We start from the raw sequence: 24,636 nt of genomic DNA, 5'->3' as shown, positions 1-24,636 counted from the left end.
TTTCCTTCTTTCTTCCCTTCGTTCTTTCTTCCTTTCCTTCTTTCCTTCTTTCTTTCTTTCTTTCTTTCTTTCTTTCTTTCTTTCTTTCTTTCCTTCTTCCTTTCTTTCTTTCTTTCTTCCTTCCTTCCTTTCTTCCTTCCTTCCTTTCTTTCATTCCTTCTTTCTTCTTTCCTTCTTCTTTCTTTCTTCTTTCTTTCTTTCTTTCTTTCTTTCTTTCTTTCTTTTTCTTTCTTTCTTTCTTTCCTTATTTCCTTCTTTCTTCCTTCCTTCCTTTCTTCCTTCCTTTCTTTCTTTCTTTCCTTTCTTTCTTTCCTTCCTTCCTTTTCTTTCTTCTCTTCTTTCTTTCTTTCTTTCTTTCTTTCTTTCTTTTCTTTCTTTCTTTCTTTCTTTCTTTCTTTCTTTCTTTCTTTCTTTCTTCTTTCTTTCTTTCTTTCTTTCTTTCTTTCTTTCTTTTCTCCTCCTCCTTCCTCCAGATGAAGGCTTTTCCTTCCTTCCTCCCTTTCCTTCCTTTCTGTTCCCTGTCAAACCCCTGCCAGCTCTGATCCCTGGTCGCAGGATCCCCCCCCCCCGGGTTCTGCCTCCAGCTTTATTCTCAGCTGTGCTCTGTTATGAAACGGATTATTTCACCCGTTATTTTTCACTCCGTTTCCGTATGTCTGATCAAGTGGGCACGTCCACAAAGGCTCACATCAAAATATAATGGTTAGCCGATAAGGTGCCATACATTTGTGCCTTGTTTTGTTTTGTTTCTTTGGATTTTGCCGGATAACGCTTGTGCGGACGAACAGGGCTGCCTCTTCTACAATGACAGCTACTAGAATGTTTCTTGAAATGCTCCATATCATTTTCTGTTTTATTTTTGCTTGTAGCTGGAAGCAAAACAATTCTGCCGTCAATCATTGTTCTTTACGTTCAGCCCTAGTGGTTCATTTATTCTAATGAATAACTTTCCTTCTCTAAGGGACATCCTGACACTAAAGAGAGGTAATTTTTAAGCTTTTTTTAAAAAATGAAGTAACGCTTACCAAGACAGAAAAAAGCAAAGCACGATTCAGATTTTGGGTCACTCCTTAATAATGTGTCCTCATCTTTGCCACTTTCTGGACGAAAAGAGACACAGCAAAGAAAGGGTCAGGAAAAGTTGCCCTGTTCAATTCCAGCAATTAATTTTTTTTTTTTGCCAGACAAGTAAACAGAGGGTTCCAAAAGTCCAATCATGCCTGTTCTTCAACAGGATGATGATGGTGGCAGCTGGTTCCCCAGAGGAGTGCCCCTGCGACAACTGGAGAGCTTGGCCTTCTAAGTCAAAAGGGAAGAGGCGTTCCCTTGTCGTCGTCCCCCCCCCCGGTTCTGGGTGCCCCAAAGTCCGTCCGTTCCTGGCCTGAGATCCACCCAGCCTCCCTTGAGGCTGGCTCTGGCCCTGATGCCGGCCGGAAGAAACAACAAGGGATCCCCGGGCTGAGAAAAGCCAAGAAAGGCCTGAGCCAAGAGGGGAAACTCCCGTGACTTCGAGCAGCCGATCTCTCTAGGACAGGATCCGAGGGCTCAGCCGGGATTTATAACAATACTCATGGCAATGGAAGGGCCACAAGAACTCCCCACCCCATCCTCCATCTGCTGGCCTTGGGGCAGCCACGAGGGCCCTTCCTTTCTCCTGACCTTCGGAGACAGAGCCCAACCCTTGGCTGGTTCCCCAGTGAGAGGCCCTCCCCTTTCCTTTCCTTTCCCCACCAGGTCGCAAAGAGAAGAATCAGAATCATACAGACCCACTTCTGATGCTGCTAGAAAAAACCACATGTGAAAAAGGAAGGAAGGAAGAGAGAGAGAGAGAGAGAAGTGAAGCCTGCCAATGACAGAAAATCTATTTCCAGCTTCTCGGGGTGTAGATATTCCCCATTGGTAGAAATGTGGGCCTCCAATGTGAACAAAAATAGCAGAGTCTACTCACAAGTAAAACAAAATGAATGGACTGTTTTAAATGACAAGTTGTATATCTTAGTTAAGAATTCAACAACTTCATTTCTCAGTTCCTTAATAACAGTTGGGTGGATGCCATCTGGGCCCGGTGACTTATTGATTTTTAATTTATTGATTAGGTTTTAAAAAACTTCTTCTTTAATCTGATTCAATTCATTAGTCAGCCAATCACATTTTTCTTTTTCTTTTTATTATACACAAACATACAAAACAAACACAAAACATATATGTGGGGAGAATATATCCATCTAACATATAAACCTGACTACATTAACCATATTGCCCTACTAAGCATCTTTAGACCATATCCATTTAATATATAAATCTGAGTACATAAACCCTAAAGATTAACATAAATTGTCTAATATATAAACTTAAACCTGTATTGATCTTATATTCAAGCCATTCTTAGTTGCATAGACCAATTATAGCTCATAAGTTACTTAGTATCTTCATGTTTCTAATTCATCATCAATACCTTCTAAATAATTGTGATCAGAATATGTAATCTAAGCATTACCTATACTTATTAACCATTTAAGACATTCAACAAGTAACTTCCCCATTTTTATTATATTTCTTTGCTCCATGTATAAACCAGGGATTTTTAATTATTTACAGCCTTGTGGATCTAGGAATTCATTTCTTTCATTCTTTTTACTGGCTTTTAAAGTGCTATCTATAAAGTCCCTATATATTCTTTCACCTGCGTACACCTCTAACCAGAAGTCATCATAAGCAATTCTAATTTCATCATAAAGGTAGCTTAACCATACACACCTCCCCACACAGAAGCTCCAGGCCAGCTCAATACATTTCTGTAAGATCCCCACTTTTACAGGTAAAAAGACATTTTATTGTCTAATCTTGTCTATATAATCAATATGGTGATTCACTCATATTTAAGCTCTATATATAAACCATAAGAGCCAAAGCATCTAATATTATTCTTAATTAACCTTTATGGAATTTATAGATACATATATTTATCTACATTTTAGCTTCCCCCAAGCTTTCCAACAAAAGGAAAACATCTTCTGCTTCATTGACTGTGCAAAAGCCTTTGACCTGGGGTTCAGTCCGAGGTAGCCGGCTCAAGGTTGACTCAGCCTTCTATCCTTCCGAGGTCGGTAAAATGAGTACCCAGCTTGTTGGGGGGGGGGGGCAATGTGTAGCCTGCATAAATAACTTGTAAACAACCAAGAGAGTGTTTGAAGCAATATGGGGCAGTATATAAGCAACACACTTTGCTTTGCTTTGCCTGTGTAAAAACCACAGCAAACTATGGCAGGTTCTTAAAGAAAGGGGAGTGCCTGACCACCTCATGTATCTCCTGAGAAATCTATATATGGGACAGGAAGCAATGGTTGATTGGTTCAATATTGGGAAAGTACAAGGCTGTATATTGTCCCCCGGCTTATTTAACTTATATGCAGAAAACATCATGCAAAAGGCTGGACTGGAGGAATCCCAAACCGGAATCAAGACTGCTGGAAGAACTATCAACAACCTCTGATATGCAGATGATACCACTCTGATGGCAGAAAGTGAGGAGGAATTAAAGAACCTCCTAATGACGGTGAAAGAGAGCGCAAAAAACGGTCAAAAAAACTAAGATCATGGCCACTGGTCCCATCACTTCCTGTCAAATAGAAGGGGAAGATAGAGAGGCAATGACAAATTGTTCTTTATTGGGCTCCATGATTGCTGCAGATGGCGACAGCAGCCACAAAATTAAAAGACACCTACTACTTGCGAGGAAAGCAATTATAAACCTAGACAGCATCTTAAAAAGCAGAGACATCACCTTGCCGACCAAAGTCCGAGTAGTTGAAGCTATAGTTTTTCCTGTACTGATGTAGGGAAGTGAGAGCTGGACCATAAAGCTGACAGGCAAAGAATTGTTGCTTTTGAACTGTGGTGCTGGAGAAGGCTCTTGAGAGTCTTGTAGACTGCACGGAGAACAAACCTATCCATTCCGAAGGAAATCAACCCTGAATGCTCACTGGAAGGACAGATCCTGAAGGTTCCTAGTGTGGGTCCTTTGATGTAACCTAAGATGACCATTCTGACTAAAGCTCTTTCCACATTCCATGCATTTATGTGGTTTCTCCCCAGTGTGGGTCCTTTGATGTAATCTAAGGGCATAAATGAGACTAAAGCTCTTTCCACATTCCATGCATTTATGTGGTTTCTCCCCAGTGTGGGTGGTTTGATGTACCCTAAGCTGACCACTGCGAGTAAAGCTCTTTCCACATTCCATGCATTTATGTGGTTTCTCCCCAGTGTGGGTCCATTGATGTAACCTAAGCTGACGACTCTGACTAAAGCTCTTTCCACATTCCATGCATTTATGTGGTTTCTCCCCAGTGTGGGTCCTTTGATGTAATCTAAGGGCATAAATGAGACTAAAGCTCTTTCCACATTCCATGCATTTATGTGGTTTCTCCCCAGTGTGGGTCCATTGATGTAACCTAAGCTGACGACTCTGACTAAAGCTCTTTCCACATTCCATGCATTTATGTGGTTTCTCCCCAGTGTGGGTCCATTGATGTACCCTAAGATGACCACTCTGACTAAAGCTCTTTCCACATTCCATGCATTTATGTGGTTTCTCCCCAGTGTGGGTCCATTGATGTAACCTAAGCTGACGACTCTGACTAAAGCTCTTTCCACATTCCATGCATTTATGTGGTTTCTCCCCAGTGTGGGTCCTTTGATGTAATCTAAGGGCATAAATGAGACTAAAGCTCTTTCCACATTCCATGCATTTATGTGGTTTCTCCCCAGTGTGGGTCCTTTGATGTACCCTAAGCTGACCACTGCGAGTAAAGCTCTTTCCACATTCCATGCATTTATGTGGTTTCTCCCCAGTGTGGGTCCTTTGATGTACCCTAAGCTGACCATTCTCATCAAAGCTCTTTCCACATTCCATGCATTTATGTGGTTTCTCCCCAGTGTGGGTCCTTTGATGTAACTTAAGGGCATCACTCTGACTAAAGCTCTTTCCACATTCCATGCATTTATGTGTTTTCTCCCCAGTGTGGGTCCTTTGATGTCTCCTAAGGTCACCAATCCGACTAAAGCTCTTTCCACATTCCATGCATTTATGTGGTTTCTCCCCAGTGTGGGTGGTTTGATGTACCCTAAGATGACCACTCTGACTAAAGCTCTTTCCACATTCCATGCACTTATGTGGTTTCTCCCCAGTGTGGGTCCTTTGATGTACCCTAAGATGACCACTCTGACTAAAGCTCTTTCCACATTCCATGCATTTATGTGGTTTCTCCCCAGTGTGGGTCCTTTGATGTAACCTAAGGGCATAAATGAGACTAAAGCTCTTTCCACATTCCATGCATTTATGTGGTTTCTCCCCAGTGTGGGTCCTTTGATGTAATCTAAGGTCACCATTCCGACTAAAGCTCTTTCCACATTCCATGCATTTATGTGGTTTCTCCCCAGTGTGGGTCCTTTGATGTAACCTAAGCTGACCAATCTGACTAAAGCTCTTTCCACATTCCATGCATTTATGTGGTTTCTCCCCAGTGTGGGTCCTTTGATGTAACCTAAGCTGACTACTGTGACTAAAGCACTTTCCACATTCCATGCATTTATGTGGTTTCTCCCCAGTGTGGGTCCTTTGATGTAACCTAAGATTACCACTGTGACTAAAGCTCTTTCCACATTCCATGCATTTATGTGGTTTCTCCCCAGTGTGGGTCCTTTGATGTAACTTAAGGGCATCACTCTGACTAAAGCTCTTTCCACATTCCATGCATTTATGTGTTTTCTCCCCAGTGTGGGTCCTTTGATGTACCCTAAGATGACCACACTGACTAAAGCTCTTTCCACATTCCATGCATTTATGTGGTTTCTCCCCAGTGTGGGTTCTTTGATGTACCCTAAGCTTACTATTCTCACCAAAGCTCTTTCCACATTCCATGCATTTATGTGGTTTCTCCCCAGTGTGGGTCCTTTGATGTACCCTAAGATGACCATTCCGACTAAAGCTCTTTCCACATTCCATGCATTTATGTGGTTTCTCCCCAGTGTGGGTCCTTTGATGTAATCTAAGTTCACCATTCTGACTAAAGCTCTTTCCACATTCCATGCATTTATGTGTTTTCTCCCCAGTGTGGGTCCTTTGATGTACCCTAAGATGACCACTCTGACTAAAGCTCTTTCCACATTCCATGCATTTATGTGGTTTCTCCCCAGTGTGGGTTCTTTGATGTACCCTAAGCTTACTATTCTCACCAAAGCTCTTTCCACATTCCATGCATTTATGTGGTTTCTCCCCAGTGTGGGTCCTTTGATGTACCCTAAGCTGACCACTCTGACTAAAGCTCTTTCCACATTCTATGCATTTATGTGGTTTCTCCCCAGTGTGGGTCCTTTGATGTAATCTAAGTTCACCATTCTCACAAAAGCTCTTTCCACATTCCATGCATTTATGTGGTTTCTCCCCAGTGTGGGTCCTTTGATGTAACTTAAGGGCACCACTCTGACTAAAGCTCTTTCCACATTCCATGCATTTATGTGGTTTCTCCCCAGTGTGGGTCCTTTGATGTACCCTAAGATGACCACTCTGACTAAAGCTCTTTCCACATTCCATGCATTTATGTGGTTTCTCCCCAGTGTGGGTCCTTTGATGTACCCTAAGATGACTATTGTGACTAAAGCTCTTTCCACATTCCATGCATTTATGTGGTTTCTCCCCAGTGTGGGTCCTTTGATGTACCCTAAGATGACTATTGTGACTAAAGCTCTTTCCACATTCCATGCATTTATGTGGTTTCTCCCCAGTGTGGGTCCTTTGATGTACCCTAAGATGACCACTCTGACTAAAGCTCTTTCCACATTCCATGCATTTGTACAGTTTCTTCCCTGTGTGAGTTTGATGTGAAGGCAGATTTCTTCTCCTGCTGAAACTGTTTTCACATTCCATGTTTTTGTATGATTTCTCCCCAGGGTGAGTTCTTTAATCTGAACTAGCGGCACTGGTCTGAAGCTGTCTTCACACTTCAGGAGTTTAAGCCATTTCTCTTTTAGCTCATGGGTTTTTCCAAGCTTTTCTTCCTGGCTTCACCCTTGACTCTTTTCAGGGCCAGAAGAAGTGGCTCTCAATAATTCTGGCCATCGAGTTTGTTACCTGATAGAGAACAAAGAAGATATTTTGAGAATATAGCACAGAGCAGAAACTAACTGGAGGTCAAACCAAAGAGCTTGCTCTGTCTTTGACTCCTTTGAAAGGCATATGTCTCCTGAAGGCTTTACAGGCAACATTTGAAAAATTAGCCGTATTGTGCAAACAGCATGGACTCACCTTGCCTGAACTGATACTTCCAAAGGGACAGGGATGGGAAAATATATTGTAGTTGATTAATATTAACCACTATCTGAAATAATATTAATCATGGGCCATCAAGTCAATTCTGACTGATGGCAGCCCTTTTTTTGGGGGGGGGGGTTCTAGGTAGAGAATACTCAAAAGTCGTTCCCCGTTTCCTGCTTCTGGTACCTTGCAGTTTCCCAAAGGCCACACAGGCTGACCTTACCCATGGGAGACAGAGCAGTGAACCTCTGGTTCTGGAACCAAATATTTAAACCACAGAGGTATCCAACCAGCTTACTCAGAAATACAAGGATAGGATTTGATTAGAATTGAGGTTTTACAGGAAAAGTTCCATGGTTTACTTGCAAATTTCCTCCACAGTACAGTACAGTGGTGCCTTGCTTAACGGGTGCCCCGTTTAATGACGAAATCGCATAGCAATTAACTTTTTGTGATCGCTTTGCGATGTTCTCTATGGGGAAAAATCACTTTGTGATGATCGGTACCCTGTTTCGCTTACCGATCATCGCAAAGCGATGATTTTTTTACCAGCTGATCGGTGGTTCCAAAATGACCGCCGGGTAAAAAAAATGGCCACCCACTGTTTTCTGGGATGGATTCCTCGCTTACCGGGCAGCAAAAATGGCTGCCGCATGGAGGATTTTAGCCCATAGGAATGCATTGAAGGGGTTTCAATGCATTCATATGGGCTTTTTAATATCACATAGCGACGAAATCGCTTTGCAGCGAGTTTTGCTGCACCGATTATCATCGCTATGTGAGGCACCACTGTACTCAATTTAAAGGCATTGCAAATCCATAAATGAATTGAAAATGGTGAACCCATGAAAGGAGAAAGTGAAGGAAGAGTTGGAAAACCTGAATTAATAAAAAAGCCACTGTTGGCTCACATTTAGCTTGCGATCTACAACAATTCCAACATCCCTCTCACTCGTAATTTTGCTGAGCCAAGTATCCCCCATCTTGTAATTGAGCAATTGGTTTCTTTTTCCAAGGTGCAGGACTTTGCACTTACCCGTGGCCAGGTAGGATCATGCCAGAAAGAGGGAGGAATATTATTAAATATAATGGTTCACAGAGTAGCGGAATCCAGCTGAACACCAAAGTATGATAGCCAAATAAGATCTTCACTGAGATTATGAATACACCAGGCACAAGGATAGTGTTGATACAGTGGGGTCTCTACTTAAGAACATCTCTACTTAAGAACAATCCAACTTAAGAACAGCTCCATTTGCTAAATTTTGCTTCTACTTGAGAACAGAAATCCAAGATAAGAACAGGGAAAAAAAAAACACCTTTCCTGCTCTTTTTTTAACCTTAGGTCATCTTAGGTTAAAAAAAAAAATCTCCCCCTAGTGGTAGAGTATGTATTAACCAGCTTTGCATTAGTTCCTATGGAAACTAATGCTTCAATGTACGAACGCACCTCTACATAACAAAACAAACAAAAAAACCCAGCCAGAACGGATTAATTGGTTTTCAGTCCATTCCTATGGGAAATTTTGCTTCAACTTAAGAACGTTTCAACTTAAGAACACCATTCCAAAACGGATTAAGTTCTTCAGTAGAGGTTCCACTGTAGTTTCTATGGACGGAAAAGAGCAGATACGGATTAAATGGTTTTCAATGCAGATTCAACATAAGAACTTTTCAACTTGAGAACCACCTTCCAATACGGATTAAGTTCTTAAGTAGAGACCCCACTGTAGTAGATATTCTATTATGAACAATATATACAGGCAAGTTTTCAGTTCCAAACTAATGCACAGTAGTTGTCACAGAGTTTTAGTGCATATATCATTTAAATAAGTTCAGTAGTTGAATACCATAAGTTCCTTCCAGCTTGCCAGAGTTCCTTCTCTTATCAAGCACATAGACACAGCTTCCACCAGGATTCTCAGCAACAGGAACAATACGATTCTTCTCTACAGTTTCTCCAACAGTATCACCAGCAACAATCCACAACAACCCACAGATTGTGTGTCCTAGTGCTGCTAATTTTATCCTAGTATTGTCCAATCCTACGTTTACATTCACAGCTGTAACAATCACCTCAGCTGTGTATATTCAAGCTTTGCTTTACTTTACACTTCTGATTCTGACAATACTTATGGTCATTTTACAAACTTGATTTAACAATTCTATACAGGTTGTTTCCCCAACTTGACAATGGTGAGGGTTTTTGGGCTAGGTTTTTTTTTTAAAGGAAAATAGTTAAAGTTTGAGGATTTGTTACTATTGGGTGTGCTTTGCTAGGGTATGTCCTCAGAGTATGGGACCAAATGGAGATGTGATGCTAAAATGGAATGGTTTAAAGTCTTGATAAATAAAGATAAATGTTAAGGGATGAAGAGGAAGATAAGTTAAACCCTACCAAGGATGAAAGAAGATATAATATTACAATATACAAAAATATATGATATATATGAAAGAAGGTATAATATTACAACCCCTTCATGGATTGCTGCCTTGTTGTGGCAAAGGGGCTTGAGTAACTCAGGGAAGCTACGGGCTATGCCGTGCAGGGACACCCAAGACAGACAAGTCATAGTGGAGAGTTCTGACTAAACACAATCCATAGAGTATGAATTGGCAAGCCACTCCGGTATCTTTGCCAAGAATACCCATGAACAGAAACAAAAGGTTAAAAGATATGATGCTGGAAGATGGGCCCCTTAAGTTGGAAAGTGTCCAACATGTTACTGAGGAAGAGCAGAGGACAAGTACAAGTAGCTCCAGAGCTAATGAAGTGGTTGGGCCAAAGCCAAAAGGACGCTCAGCTGTGGATGTGAAAGGGAAGTCTGATGCTGCAAAGAAAAATGCTGCATAGGAACCTGGAATGTAAGATTTACGAACCTTGGTAAGCTGGATGCAGTCAAACACGAGACGGCAAGAATAAACATTGACATCCTGGCAGTAAGTGAACAAATGTGGACAGGAATGGGCGAATTCAGTTTAGACTATTATCATATCTACTTCTGTGGGCAAGAATCCTCTAGAAAACATGGAGTAGCCCTCATAGTCAACAAAAGAGTGGGAAAAGCTGTAATGGGATATAATGTCAAAATGATATAATGATTTAAATACGAATCCAAGGCAGACCTTTCAACATCACAGTCATCCAGGTTTATGCACCAACCACCAATGCTGAGGAGACTGAAATTTTATGAAGATTTACAACACCTTCTAGAACTGACACCAAAGAAAGATGTTCTTCTCATTATAGGGGTTTGGAATCCTAAAGTAGGGAGTCAAGAGATAAAAGGAACAACAGGGAAGTTTGGGCTTGGAGTTCAAAACAAAACAGGGCAAAGGCTAATAGAGTTTTGTCAAGAGAACAAGCAGGTCATCACAAACACTCTTTTCCAACAACACAAGAGGCGACTCTATACATGGAAATCACCAGATGGGCAATATCGAAATCAGATTGATTACATTCTCTGCAGCCAAAATGGAGAAGCTCTATACAGTCAGCAAAAACAAGACATGGAGCTGATTGTGGCTCTTGATCATCAGCTTCTCATAGCAAAATTCAAGCTTAAACTGAAGAGAGTAGGAAAAACCACTGGGCTACTCAGGTATAATCTAAACCAAATCCCTTATGAATGCACAGTGGAAGTGAAGAACAGATTTAAGGAACTCGATTTGGTGGACGGAGTGCCTGAAGAACTTTGGATAGAGGCTCGTAGCATTGTACAGGAGGCAGCAACAAAAACTATCCCAAAGAAAAGGAAATGCAAGAAAGCAAAGTGGCTGTCCAATGAGGCCTTACAAATAGCAGAGAGGAGAAGGGAAACCAAATGCAAGGGAGATAGGGAAAGTTACAGAAAATTGAATGCAGACTTCCAAAGAATAGCAAGGAGAGACAAGAGGGCCTTCTTTTTTTAAAAAATATTTTTTATTTTATCACACTATAGACATACAAACCTAACAGAGATCACACAAAACAAGCAAAAGTAATAAATACAAACACACACACAGAGAGAGAGAGAGAGAGAGAGAGTGAGAGAGAGAGAGAGAGAGAGAGACAAAACAACAAAACCCCACATATAGGCAGGGTGGAGGCATTTCATATAATATTATCCATTATATAAATCTGACTGCATCAACCTTATTGCTCTTAAAATTTTGCTTGAGATGTGAGTCATCCTAAAGTTATAGTAATTCTAATGATTGATTTTTAAGATAATTTCTCTTACATCCTTGGCTAACCAATTATGCCTCAGAATATCAATATTTTACTATCATGAGAAATCCGCATTTCAGCAAAGATAAAAAACACCACAAAATATATTTATCTAATATTGGCTACTTAATCATATTATAATTCATATGTGCTTAATATCTCCATGTTAATGCTTTATACTATAATTAAGTAATCTCTAGTACTATGTTCACTCTAATATACATCTATACATACATGTATTTCATATCAGTATTTCATATATCATCATCAATTTCATATATTTTCAAATATCATCATCAGTCTTTCAAAAAGTAGGGATATTAAATGTCTCTCACCTGATATATTCAATCATGTTACAGTTTGTATATATTTTGTTTCTCAGACTACGTGCCTTAGACTCAACAGTTTCTAATGTTATATTCATCATAGACATTTCAGATTACATAATTGGAAATTCTTAATTGCCATTTGACTCCAAACATAGTAGAAATTACTTGCAATATATAAATCACATCCATTTTGTGTAGATATGTGTGCCCCTCAAATTTATAATTTGGTTTTTATAATCATCAAATAACATTCACCCTTTTATATTTTATAAATCTTAACTCCATTGCACGGCCAGGAATTCCAAATCACTTATAACATAATAAATCTAAGGTTACATTCTTATAATTCATATTATGTTTCTCTAAGTAAAAGCTTTACAGTCTAATCTTGTGTTCATCATAGATATTTCAGATTATATAGATAAAAATTCTCAAATCCATAATTTCTATTGTTATATTCATCGGGTAACGTTCCTCCTTTTTTTAGTTTATAAATCTTAACTCTATACACAGCCCAGCTATTCCAGATCTCTTATGGCCTTATTAACCTAAAGTTAAGTTGCATCTTAAAGTGTACCATAAAGTCCACAATTTCTAATATTATAGTCATCATAGATATGTCAGATTGTATAATTAATAATTCATAATTGTTGTTTATCTCCAAACATAATCAAAATTACTTTGTTGTTATATTCATCAATTAACATTTCCCCTTTTATTTATAACATTATAAACCTAAAATTAGATTGGCTCCTTTTTTACTAGTTTTGAAATGCCATCTATGGAACCCTATTAGGCTATTTTCTCTCTCATTTGGTGGGCTCATCATGTTCTGCCTTTGAAGCCAAGCAATGTCTGATCTGTAATCATTTTGTTTCCCTTTCAGCCTTGCCTTTTTGCTTCTTTGTTTTGCAAATTCACCCATCGAGTTAGGACACATCTCTTTTTCACCCACCTGGACCTCTTTCTCACAATACAAATCAGTTTTCCTAACCTCCTTTTTAAAGATTTTACCCTCCTTTTTAAAAACAAATAAAGTCACTCTTTCTTCTGCTGCTATAGTGGGCTGATCTGCTTCTGTTTCAGTACGCTGTTCTGACGAAAATTCCCAAAGCTCTGTCGTTTCCTTCATATCCGAAAGCACAGTCTGGAGTTCAAAAAACTGAATTTCAAAATGATTCAGAATGTTCCTTTGTAAGTTCTGAAAGGCATTTATTATGTCTTCTGTTAAATCCATCGTGGTTGCAAAGTAGATGAACAAAGAAGCTTTGTAATTTCGAGATATACTTGTTTGCCGCTTCCAAGGTTACACTATCTTCTTTGAAATCAGCCGCTTAAGTTTATTTTGTACTTACAGAGGCGATGTTGAAACCAATTAGTCCTTGTTAATGCAGTCATTCGTAAATCTTCATGCTTCCTTCCTGTCGTGGAGCTTCACAGCTAGGACGACATTAGACAATGGCGTTGATGGAATCCTTTGTCTGAAGGAGTGATCTGAGAGGTGGTTGCTTTCCACCCCCCAGAAGATCTCTGCTCTCCTGCGACTCAGGGTGGGCTTCTCCTAGCCTTCCCTGCCCTCCAATTTCTTGGGGAGAGTCTGGATTCACAGCATGCAGCAGAAATCTGGAGAGTCCAGATTCCTTGCTGCCTCGCTGTTTGTAGCTCCACCCCCCTCTCATCACAAGAGGGCCTTCTTAAATGAACAGTGCATAGAAATAGTGGGAAACAATAGAAAAGGAACAAACAGATCTGTTTAGGAAAATTGGAGATATTAAAGGAACATTTTGTGCAAAGATGGACATGGTAGGATTGTTCTCCTTGCAGTCCAGGGGACTCTCAAGTGCCTCCTCCAGCATCACAATTCAAAAACATCAATTCTTCGGTGGGCAGCTTTCTTTATGGTCCAGCTCTCACTTCCATACATCACTATAGGAAAAACCTTGGATTCGTATTGACATCTGTCATTTTTGAGATTATATCCCATTACAGCTTTTCCCACTCTTTTGTTGACTATGAGGGCTACTTCATTCCTTCTACTGGATTCTTGCCCACAATAGTAGACATGATAATTTGCCCATTCCCGTCCATTTTAGTTCACTGACACCTAGGATGTCAATGTTTATTCTTGCCATCTTGTGTTTGACTACATCCAGCTTTCCAAGATCTTACATTCCAGACCTGTCCGTCTTGGGTGTCCCTGCACGGCATAGCCCATAGCTTCCCTGAGTTACTCAAGCCCCTTCGCCACGAAAAGGCAGCAATCCGTGAAGGGGGCAGCAATCCGTGAAGGGGCTCCCTCTCTTAATGCAGCCTTAATAGCATTGGCCTTTTTTGCAGCCACATCACACTGTTGGCTTGTGACCTAAGATGATTCCAAGGTCCTTCTCGCTCCTAGTACTGCTGAGCCAGGTATCCCCTTGTCTTGTAACAGTGTGAAATAGTATGGGAAACCATGGAACCCAGAGACACTCCAGCGGCCAAGAGGTCAAGGGGTAGAGCAGGAGTCCCAGCACTATTACCATTCACAGAGCGACATCCCACAAGGGGAAATCCCAGAAGCTAACAGTCCAACAGTCCACCGCTACTCTCCCAAACCCAAGGCAAAGGTCAGGGCTGTTTTTTAGCAAGTGTGGATGGCAGGGAGCAGAAGAGAGAATGTCCTGTGCAGACCATCTTCACTGCTCCCAGTCCTGCTCCTAATATTCAGGCTGCCTTTTCCTATGGGAAGCCTGGCAACTTTTTCTCCTGCTAGCAACACAGGCACGACATGGTGCAGCAATACTGGACCATTTTTTTGAATCGCGGCTACAGAAGCAAATATCCCACATTCATACTGTAAAGTTATATAAAATAAACCAAAGAAAACAGAACCTGAATTTTACAGCCATGAAAACTCAGCACAGAGATCACATCCAGTGTCAGCAGGTGTGCCCAACACAGGGCCTCCTTTACAGGTTTCCACCTTTTCCCCTTCTTCAAATGACTGTTGTTTGTGTCCGTCATGAGTGTGCAAACGTCATGCTTGGTCGCCTCGCTAGCCATGGTTCTTGATCCTGATCCCCTGAGCTGCGGAATACATCAGGCTGCACCTGGTCCCTCATCTGCTTTCTCGGGACGAGGATCAGATATTTCATCCAGACCTTGAGTTCCCCCTACCTGCCCATATGGAGTCTTCCCCGACTGTAACAGACATGCTCAATGATGCTTGCAAACCTTCTACCACCTTGACCTACTCCTATAATGGGTAGGCGTTCTGTCACTTTGTATCAAGACAACATTTGCCTACTAGGCCAATGTCTCTGGATGCATTCCTTCAGCTTTTCCTTCACATCTTTTGCCTGGGACTGGCCTGTTCTATCTGCAAGCTGTTTCTCCGAGGCCTGGAAAATATGCACCCTGCCTATAGACCACTAACATCATAGTGTTCTCTCCAATCAATTCTTTTGTGGCTTAGGAGGCCTCCCTTCAAGCTGGCGTCGGCATCACTCCGCTCGCTGCCTTTCTCCTGGCAATAACTTTGGCTTGCAGGACTGGAGGACTGGCTGCACTAAGAGTGGGCCCTCATTTCTGTAAAGTAACCTTAAGGTCAGGCCTTACCTTCTTGTCTAAGGTATGTTCTGCCTTCTATCTGAACCAGTCAGCGGCCCTTCCTGTCTTCTTTCCCACACCATCTTCAGTGCCTGAGACAGCTCCACATGCTCTAGACATGAAGCATGCTCTGTCGCATTATGTGCATAACATGACCACTTTTTGTGCCTCACAGCATCTCTTTGTCACCTTTGTCAGCTCCTCCTTTGGAGCAACTGCTTCCTCTCAGTGTGGGAAAATTGTATGCCTTTAAAATGTATATATCTATGGCAGTAGCAAATGAATATTATAAATGTATATAAAGGTATATATCTGTATGCTAGTAGCAGACATCATGCCCTAGCTGCAAGACACGTACATAACTGCTAACTTCCAGTAACGGATAAATCATTGACCTGCTGTCTATTGTCTCTGGATAATGTAGTTAAAGTGTTCGTGTATTCAGGAACTTGTCTGTGTATTTGGATGGTATCTGTGTCTGTTTACTATTAACTGTCTGCTTACCAGCCTCTGTTTACTGATGCCTGTGTATTCAGGAAATTAGTTACCTCTGTATTGATTAACTAGAGCAAATGTAGTAGGGGGATACAATAAAAGAAGAGGAGGCGGGGGAACAAGAGATTCCGCCTCTGAACAGCTGCCATACACTCGAGTGTCCCGTCTTTTCTTTTCCCCCTTGCTGGTCAAGGAGAAAGATCCCTGCCCCTGAGGCTTCATCTGCAAGACCCCTACTTTCCTTCATCTTGCAGATCCCGACAAAATGGTGCCCTCTCTGAGGTAATTCACCTCTCTGAGGTCCATTCTTGAAGACCACCTACTCATCACGCCCGGTATGGAAGGGCTACAGCGCGCGCACGCATCCTCTGGATCCCGATGAGTAGGACTGAGGTCAACTTTCGACAATTCGCACTCATCTCGCCTGGCATAGGCCCCAAGACGCGTCAATCATCCGCAAGGATCCCTCGGGTGAGTGGAATTTGTCCAGTAAGACACCTACACTTCTAAGAAACATGGGAACTTCTTTGTCAAATCTTCAGGAACAATTTGTAGTGTGTACTTGCCTCCAAGACACACGTAACATCTTTTTCGATTCAGAATTCGAGGCTAATCTAATCAAACAACTCCCTCAAATTCTGCCTCCCCTCCCTTCAGCCTCTTTGGCTTCCCTGCTGCACCCTTCGTCTCATTCTGACCAGCCTGATGAATTAAAAGCACTGCCACCTCAAGCAACTGAGATTGATAACCATCCTTCAATGGATACAACAGGTGCTTGTTCAGAAAATTGTCCAGAAACTAGCTGTGCAATTTCTGCTGTCATGCAAGAATCTGCCATAGCAGTTACTGTCAGATCTGAACTTTTCCCAGCTCATGGCATCTCCAAACTACAACTCAGTCTTAAAGACACAGAGACAGAGGCTCTCCCAGACTTCTCATCCGTCCAATGGCTTGTCTCTAATGGCTGCAAAGCCTTGACAAAAGATTCCTTTCCACCAGCAGAAGGACTCATTTGCCTTCAAGATAGAGCATTTAAGCAAACAGAAATTAATGCTGGTGCGTCCCCTGATGGTCCTCTAATGTTTATGGGAGGAGCTGCATTTTCTACTGCTGTTCAGCAAGGCTCCGCGACAACAGCTCTAACTCAAGCAGCAGGAGTATCTATAAATGCATTCCAATCAGCAAATCAAACTGCATGCCTGACTCCCTTCCTTGCTGGTCTGAAAGAAGCAGCAGCTACTTTAGTGTCTCCGCCTGTTCAGCCAAAGTTGCATGATATTTCATGGAATTGGGACCCAGGCCCAGATTTCTTTGATATCATAGACTGGGGGTACAAAAGCAGCTTTACAAGCATTAGATGCATCATATAAGGAAGGGGAGGAAGAAGAGAATCTAAGGGGGGTAACTGTTACACACCAACATGAAGCTTGTTTTGAACTGCTTTTTCCATATGCCAATCCTGTTTGGGTGAAAAATCTTACTCAGCCGGCAACATGAAGCTTGTTTTGAACTGCTTTTTCCATATGCTAATCCTGTTTGAATGAAAAGTCCTACTCAGCCGGACATGGCAATTATATAGATCACCAAAGAATGCCTCCCACCTGGACAGTAGAGAGATAATGCTGCATATTGAGGTGGGAGGAGGCGAACCAGAAAGTTTTTCCCCATCACCTTCCAATCTAGAGAAAGCATTGTTTACACTCAAGCCACTTGTAAGGATCCAAATGCTGTCCTGCACACTCTAGGTTCCATGTTCTTAGAACTACAAATCCTATCACACCTTGCATTGCTGTGAGCATATGGGACTTCATACAAGCCTGCATTCCTGTCTCTGCCTTCCAGGAGTAACAGTGTCACATCCCTGAGAAAATGTTTGTTGCAAATGCTGTAAATTGTCAAAAATGTTTGTTTTTCTTTCTGCAGGATAAAAGTGCATAACATGTGTTTCCTCTATTAGCCAGATCTTAAAGTATTGAATTTTAGAGAAGCAATTCTTAGTTTTATACTCAGAATTAACTGCAGTTTTAGCCTTTGAGCTTTTCTCTAATGCTGAATTTAATTTTGTTGTAGACACTGTATGTTTATTCTTTTACGTCACAGTTTTCCTTGAAAATTATTTTCTAATGTAATATGAAAACTTTGTCTGTTTATCCCTGAGACAGAGAAGCATATTATTCCCTACAAGTAGGCCCCACAGTAGGCAATTTTGTACACTGTGATGCTGATACATCTGACATGCTTGCTTGTAAAAACACATTTTCAGTCCAGGGGAAATTTAAGGGCACTAGCAGGCAACTTTTTAATTCAGTCAGTTGTACAGTTTAAGAACTTTGCCCAGAGCCAGGCAGATGCATACAAGCACCATTCTTTACTACTCATCCCTCAAAATAAGTTGCTGTTCTTTTGCCAAGCTCTATATGTATCTCTCCAGTCAAGTGTCATACAAGAAATTCATGGTGTGTGTGTCTTCAGTGGGGAAGTTGTCTGTGTCACATATTTCTATGCAAAAAATCTGTATACCTTAAAAAAATGTTTTGCTTTTGCCTCTTAGTAATATGCTGTGCTTATATATCTGAATAATATGTTTTCAATATGTTTTATTTTCCTGAAAATTGTTCTGTATACTTGTTATGCATATCTTATTGTAATTGTAATTTTAATTATCCTATATTGTATTTTCTTTAATCTACACTGTAAATTTAATTCTCTTGCAAGATTCCAGGTTTCATTCCATCTGAACAATGTTTTAAAGTTGTAAAGAAAGAGTTTTGGCTCTCAGTGCAACAAGGAAGCAGGTTTGGCTATTTGAATGCTTTCCTTATTCCCAGTGGCCTGGAACATGCTATTCCGCCCTCTGCTGAAGATGAGCCTGACTTCATACCATAATAACTGGATTCGGAATTTTCAGGAGTTTACAACAGACATTGTCTTCAACAAAATAAATAAAAAACGGTTGGGATGTGGGAAAATTGTATGCCTTTAAAATGTATATATCTATGGCAGTAGCAAATGAATATTATAAATGTATATAAAGGTATATATCTGTATGCTAGTAGCAGACATCATGCCCTAGCTGCAAGACACGTACATAACTGCTAACTTCCAGTAACGGATAAATCATTGACCTGCTGTCTATTGTCTCTGGATAATGTAGTTAAAGTGTTCGTGTATTCAGGAACTTGTCTGTGTATTTGGATGGTATCTGTGTCTGTTTACTATTAACTGTCTGCTTACCAGCCTCTGTTTGCTGATGCCTGTGTATTCAGGAAATTAGTTACCTCTGTATTGATTAACTAGAGCAAATGTAGTAGGGGGATACAATAAAAGAAGAGGAGGCGGGGGAACAAGAGATTCCACCTCTGAACAGCTGCCATACACTCGAGTGTCCCGTCTTTTCTTTTCCCCCTTGCTGGTCAAGGAGAAAGATCCCTGCCCCTGAGGCTTCATCTGAAAGACCCCTACTTTCCTTCATCTTGCAGATCCCGACATCTCAGACCATCTCTAGATGGTCCGTCATGACCATCTGTCTTCCCTATGATTTGGCAGAGACTCCTCTTCCAAAGTCAGTGAGAGCTCACTCTACTAGAGCTGTAGCATTCTCAACAGCCTTTCTCCATGGAATGGACATCATGGATGTCTACCGTGCTGCCACATGCACCACTCCACCTATCCTCATCTCATTCTACCAACTGGATGTCCGGCTGAAGGCTGAGGCTGCGGTGGGTCAAGCTGTCCTGACTTCTGCACTTTCGTGGCATCCCTCTTCCTGGTTAGTTTGCGTAGCTTCTCAGTCACCGATTCATGTGTATTCACAGAGGCCATGAATGAGAAAGTTACTTACCTGTAACTCTGGTTCTTCAAGTGGTCGTCTGTGAATTCACACATCCCGCCCTCCTCCCTGCTATCCATCACATGTGCCATGGCATGCTGGGCAGTGGTGGTCAGTTCCTTAGAACTGAGGCACTAGTGCCAAGGGCAGAGTAATATAGCTGGTGTAGGGGAGGTCCCAGCACTAAGTGCTTAAAGCTGTGAAAGTTTCCAAAAATGCTCTGCTCAAGTGCAGATTAACCCATTAGTGTGAATTCAGATTAACCCATTAGTGTGTATTTAAAATGAACTTGGATAGGCTGAGCAGAGAGGTGAAAAGATAAAATTTTAAAGCATATTTTTGCTGGTTTTACATCATCATCATCATCATCATCATCATCATCATCATCATCATCATAACAATAATAAAGTACATGCCGCATTTCTCCCAAGGGACCCAAAACAGCTTAGAACATAAAAGTTCACACAGTTAAAAACACAGTAAATTAAATATTAAAAAACAAATTAAACAATATATGATTTTAAATAAAATTAAAATATTAAAACAGGAATAAAATAATATTATCTGCTAAAATGGGGTTCAGGGATTCATAGTTGTTAAAAGCCTGTCTGAAGGGATGCGTCTTTAGCTTTTTTCAGAAGCATAAACAGGGAAGGTCCCTTTCCTGATCTCCCAACGGAGGGCGTGCCATAGCCCGAGGGCTGCCACCAAGAAGGCCCTCCTCTCCTGTGTTCCCATCAGCTGTCCTTGGGCTGGCAATGGGGCTGAGAGGAGGGCCCCCTCTGCTGATCTTAATCACCAAGAAGGCGCATATAGGGAGATACTGTCCTTCAGGGAGCCTGGGCCCAAGCTGTTGCATTACTTAAAATGAAATAGATCCCTAAATTAAATTTCCTATACTTAAGAACTTAATCCGTATTGGAAGGTGGTTCTCAAGTGGAAAAGTTCTTATGTAGAATCTGCATTTCCCATAGGAATGCATTGAAAACCATTTAATCCGTATCTGCTCTTTTCCGTCCATAGAAACTAATGGGAAGCTGCTATTCCACCTTCGACCACTAGAGGGGAATATTTTGTTTCTTTTCTTCTTAGGTCAAGAAAGGATCAGGAACATGTTTTAAAGCTTGTTGTGCTGATTTCTTCAGCACAAAGACACACTGGCAGGAGTCTGGAAGTCACACCTTGACCCAGGCTTTGCAAGCCAGAATGCCTGACCCACACAATTCTTCAGCACAAAGACACAGAGCTCTTTTCCCACCAAACCAACCCAAAGGGAGAGAGGGAGGGAGGGAGGGAACAATGTGGAAAAGAGGCAGGAAGGAAGGAAGGAAGGAAGGAAGGAAGGAAGAAAAGGTCATCACTGGGGCACACAGACCCCTCAGACAAATGTTTGTGCTTTTTAAAGCCTCCCTCCCTGCCAGGCTGCCCGTTTTGGCAAGCATCCAGCATAGCAAGCATCAGGAGCCCATTTTCCCATTTCCATTCAAAGGGGGAAAACATGCATGCACCATGGGTAGAAAAGGTTCAGATTCTAAGGAAACAATTCATTTTTGGAGTTCATTCTACATTCTCACCCCACAATTCCTTCTCCCCCCACCACGTTTTCCCAGATCTAAGCAGCAAACCGCAGCAAGCAAAGAAAACAATTCATTCTACACTCAACCCACGTTTTCCCAGATGTACAGTACAGTAATCAGCAAAGCGGAGCAAAGGAAACAATTCTCTCTTCCCTGGCCAACAGACGAATGGAAGCAGTTTGAATCTGCTGCTTTCCCCGCCTCTCCCGCTTTGTTCTTTTTGCCCTTATTTGGTCCTAGGCACTTCCCTGGCCAATGTTGTTTTCCCCCCCCCATTCCTTATGTAAGTGGATTCTCCTTTCGTAAGTGGAAATGGATTTTTGCAGACGGAGAAGGACGTAACTGGAAAAGTACGTAAGTAGAACCTTTCGCAAGTAGAGACCCCACTGTATTCTGGATGTTACCAATAAAGATTACTGACATGTGGTTAAAAGAATGGCAAGTGATGATTAATATATATTGCAAGAATAGTAAAAAAGCTAGGATTGATAAGTAACTGTGACACATATCACAAAAAGAAAAAGATAATCAGATACTCAATATCAAATTATATTATGCAGCAAATGAAAAATTGTGAAATTTGAGGAAACTATTGAAAAAAGACTGAAATTAGAAGCAACGAAAAACAGAAGGGATCATAAATGAAATAACTTGCATCTTAGTTTATTTTCCTTCTCTCATTTTTTTTCTCAATAATGAAGAGGTCTTATACTCTCTGCCTCCATGTGTCTTTCACCCCTTCATCTGACGTTGGGATTCAAAATGGAAACATTTTCCCTCAATGTCCTCTCCTTATGACCAAAGACCATTATCCCCAAACTTTATTTCAATGACGTTTCTGCAACAGATTCAGTATGTTTTGGGGAAATGATGGACAAAGATCTAGGCAAATTTAAAAAAAAACCTGTGGGAACCTTAGGAGAGAAATCCTCAACCCACATTTCTGTACGTATGCATGTATGTGTGTGTGTGTGTATGTACAGTATATGTGTATGCACTCCATCTACCACTTGCTTGGCACCTTCTCTGAAATCCATGCCTGGGGCCCGATAAATGCACAAACGCCCGCACCCGCACCCTGCAATCTTCCCACCTCTTGTTTCTTTCCAGAGGCTGTGCAAAGCTTCCCTCTTCCCTGTGAGAACCTCCCGGCAGGAGCCCTTCTCGAGGAAGAGACGGCACCCCTTCCTCCTCCTTGGGTCTCCGGCTTTCCCTTCCCTTCCTCTCAAGGGCAGCTGAGGCTCCGCGCCCGGCCAGGGGAGACCCTGCCTTGGTCGTCGCAGGAAGAAGCCAAGGAGAGACAGGAAGAAGGTTGGCGGGCGATCTTCTGGGACAGCCTCCGTCCTGCAAAAACCATTCTCAGAACTTGGAAGAGGTCATCAAGGATCACTTTTCCTCTCATAATTCTGCAGGAGAAACGCACCATGGAGAATTAACAGAAGGTGTTTCTCTCTTAAAGATGTTCCTGAGATGTCATGCGGAAGGATAACGGATGCTCCCAAAATAAAATCAATTAATCAATCAGCTGGAACCTACCAAAAAGACACCATGGATTGAAAAAAGGTCTACTCTTGCAGAGAAGCGAGAAGAAGGCTCTCCTACTCCAAAAATTATTTCCTTCTACAAAAATCTCTTCATGCAGGAGTTGTCATGATCATGAGTATGTGGTTTAAAGCATGTGATTTGAATGGTTTATGTAGTCATTAGAAATGTAATACGGATTCAAATTGGTTCTGTATAAGGCTGATTGTAAGCCCTGGGAATGTTTTCTGAAGAGGCCGTGAGAAGTGGTAAGAATGTTTTGCTGAAGCCTGGGATGGCAAGGACAATATAAGGGGTGAAATAACATTCCAGCTTAATTGGAAAGAAGATTGGAAGAACAAAACAACACATGCATTCCTGTGAGAAAGAGAGGCCGGGAGAGACTTTGCAGCCCCTGAATTACAATTAGTCAACAACTCAGATGAAGAAGAAGGGTGGAGTTTAGCGAGTAGAAAATGGAGATTGTGCCATGTGGAGAGTTCCTTAGCGTAGAGAGGTTTTTGATCCATTTTACCTTTTTTTCCTTGTGTTAGGATGAAGGTTTCAGAATGTAGGAAGAACAGAGAGAAGAAGGGGGGCTCTCACCCTTTGCCTACCCTGAAGAAAGCTTTTTAGAAATCTTAGCTATTTTTACTTAGCTGGAACATGTTATTCATTTTAACTGCAATATTCCTTGGAAATATAATCTATGCCATGCTTATACAACGAACTGGATTTTCTATGAAACTTAATTTTTTCAATAAAAAAAGAAATTTAAAAATCTACAGGACTGGTCTCTTGAGCAGTGAGTCTGCTGAGCCTGCCTCCAGGGGTGGCAAGGCCATAATATAGCTATCAGACGGAGTCCTAATCCTCCGAGCTTTAGTGAGTCTTAAGGGACTACAAAGCCCAGGTGTCTGTACTTGCTAGCTACAAGCAAGTGCAGAAGAGAACCTTTAAGGCCAGACTTACTGGAAAGGATTTGTGCTACACCATGGCTGATGGTTAAAGGGACTCAGCCCAGCTGAAACGGGGTACACAGATACCTGGAGGCTCTCTGGCTGAAGGAGTAGCGCTCCCTAGAGGGAGGCTGGTCCTGACAGGAGTGACTTGTCCTATTGGATCCCAAAAGAGGAAAGGAGAAATTCCGGGGGGGGGGGGGGTAGGATGCCACGCTGTCCAGGGTTGGAATCTCACCAACAGCACAGGGCTAAGCCAAGCAGGACTGCGAACGAAAAGAAAAAACACTCTGCACATGTTCAGAGATGCACTACTGTAGACAGTAAAACTGGGACTCACACAACCCGGGTTCGAACCCCCACTCAGCCAGGGAACTGACAGCGTGTCTTTGCTTTCACAAACCAGAGGTCTCCAGAACGGGGCGACAGACGGAAGTCGACAGAAGAGATTCAAAGTGAACCTCAGGATATGGGGATTTCACACCATCTCGGTCTCCTTTGCACTCTCACGCCCCATCTCGGTGGCCCCTCTTGCCCTCACCAGGCACCATGGAAGGTCTGGTGGAAGGCGCCCTCCAAACGCTCCTGATGCTTCCTGCGAGTGGGCTAAAATTCTCTGAAATACTGGTGTAATCCAGGATTAGCGTCCTGCTAATGATAGGGTTGCTGTTTAATAAATAAACAAACACAGGGGTGCTTCTGGTCCCAAAGAATGAAAGAGATCTCACCTGCTATTCAAGTTTTTGGGGGGCTTCAGAATTGGATTCTTGTCTTTTCATCCAGAGAAACGCCGGAGAGCATCAGCTGAGTCTCACC

At 41.8% G+C, this 24,636-nt stretch overlaps 1 protein-coding gene across 2 annotated transcripts; it reads right to left on the bottom strand.

Moving 5' to 3' along the window:
• Positions 1 to 2,145: 2,145 nt before the first annotated feature.
• Positions 2,146 to 24,636, bottom strand: LOC144583072 (uncharacterized). Of its 2 annotated transcripts, none has more exons than XM_078382491.1 (2): positions 24,549 to 24,636; positions 2,146 to 7,129 (listed from the first exon to the last, which is right to left on the bottom strand). In XM_078382491.1, exon 2 carries the CDS (start codon positions 6,923 to 6,925, stop codon positions 3,980 to 3,982), a length of 2,946 nt encoding a protein of 981 aa, XP_078238617.1. In that variant the 5' UTR covers positions 6,926 to 7,129; positions 24,549 to 24,636; the 3' UTR covers positions 2,146 to 3,979. The 2 variants fall into 2 exon arrangements, with proteins under 2 accessions (XP_078238617.1, XP_078238618.1); XM_078382492.1 differs by lacking the exon at positions 24,549 to 24,636 and adding an exon at positions 13,207 to 24,161.

This window comes from Pogona vitticeps, chromosome Z (genome assembly GCF_051106095.1).
Source record: "Pogona vitticeps strain Pit_001003342236 chromosome Z, PviZW2.1, whole genome shotgun sequence".
Classification (NCBI taxonomy): Eukaryota; Metazoa; Chordata; class Lepidosauria; order Squamata; family Agamidae; genus Pogona; species Pogona vitticeps.
The sequence above is the reverse complement of the archived record's forward strand: the minus strand, read 5'-3'. Positions and strand labels throughout refer to the sequence as shown.

Excerpts from the sequence above, each read along its gene's own strand:
- LOC144583072 (XM_078382491.1), bottom strand. The coding sequence starts at position 6,925 with ATGGAATGTGAAAACAGTTTCAGCAGGAGAAGAAATCTGCCTTCACAT.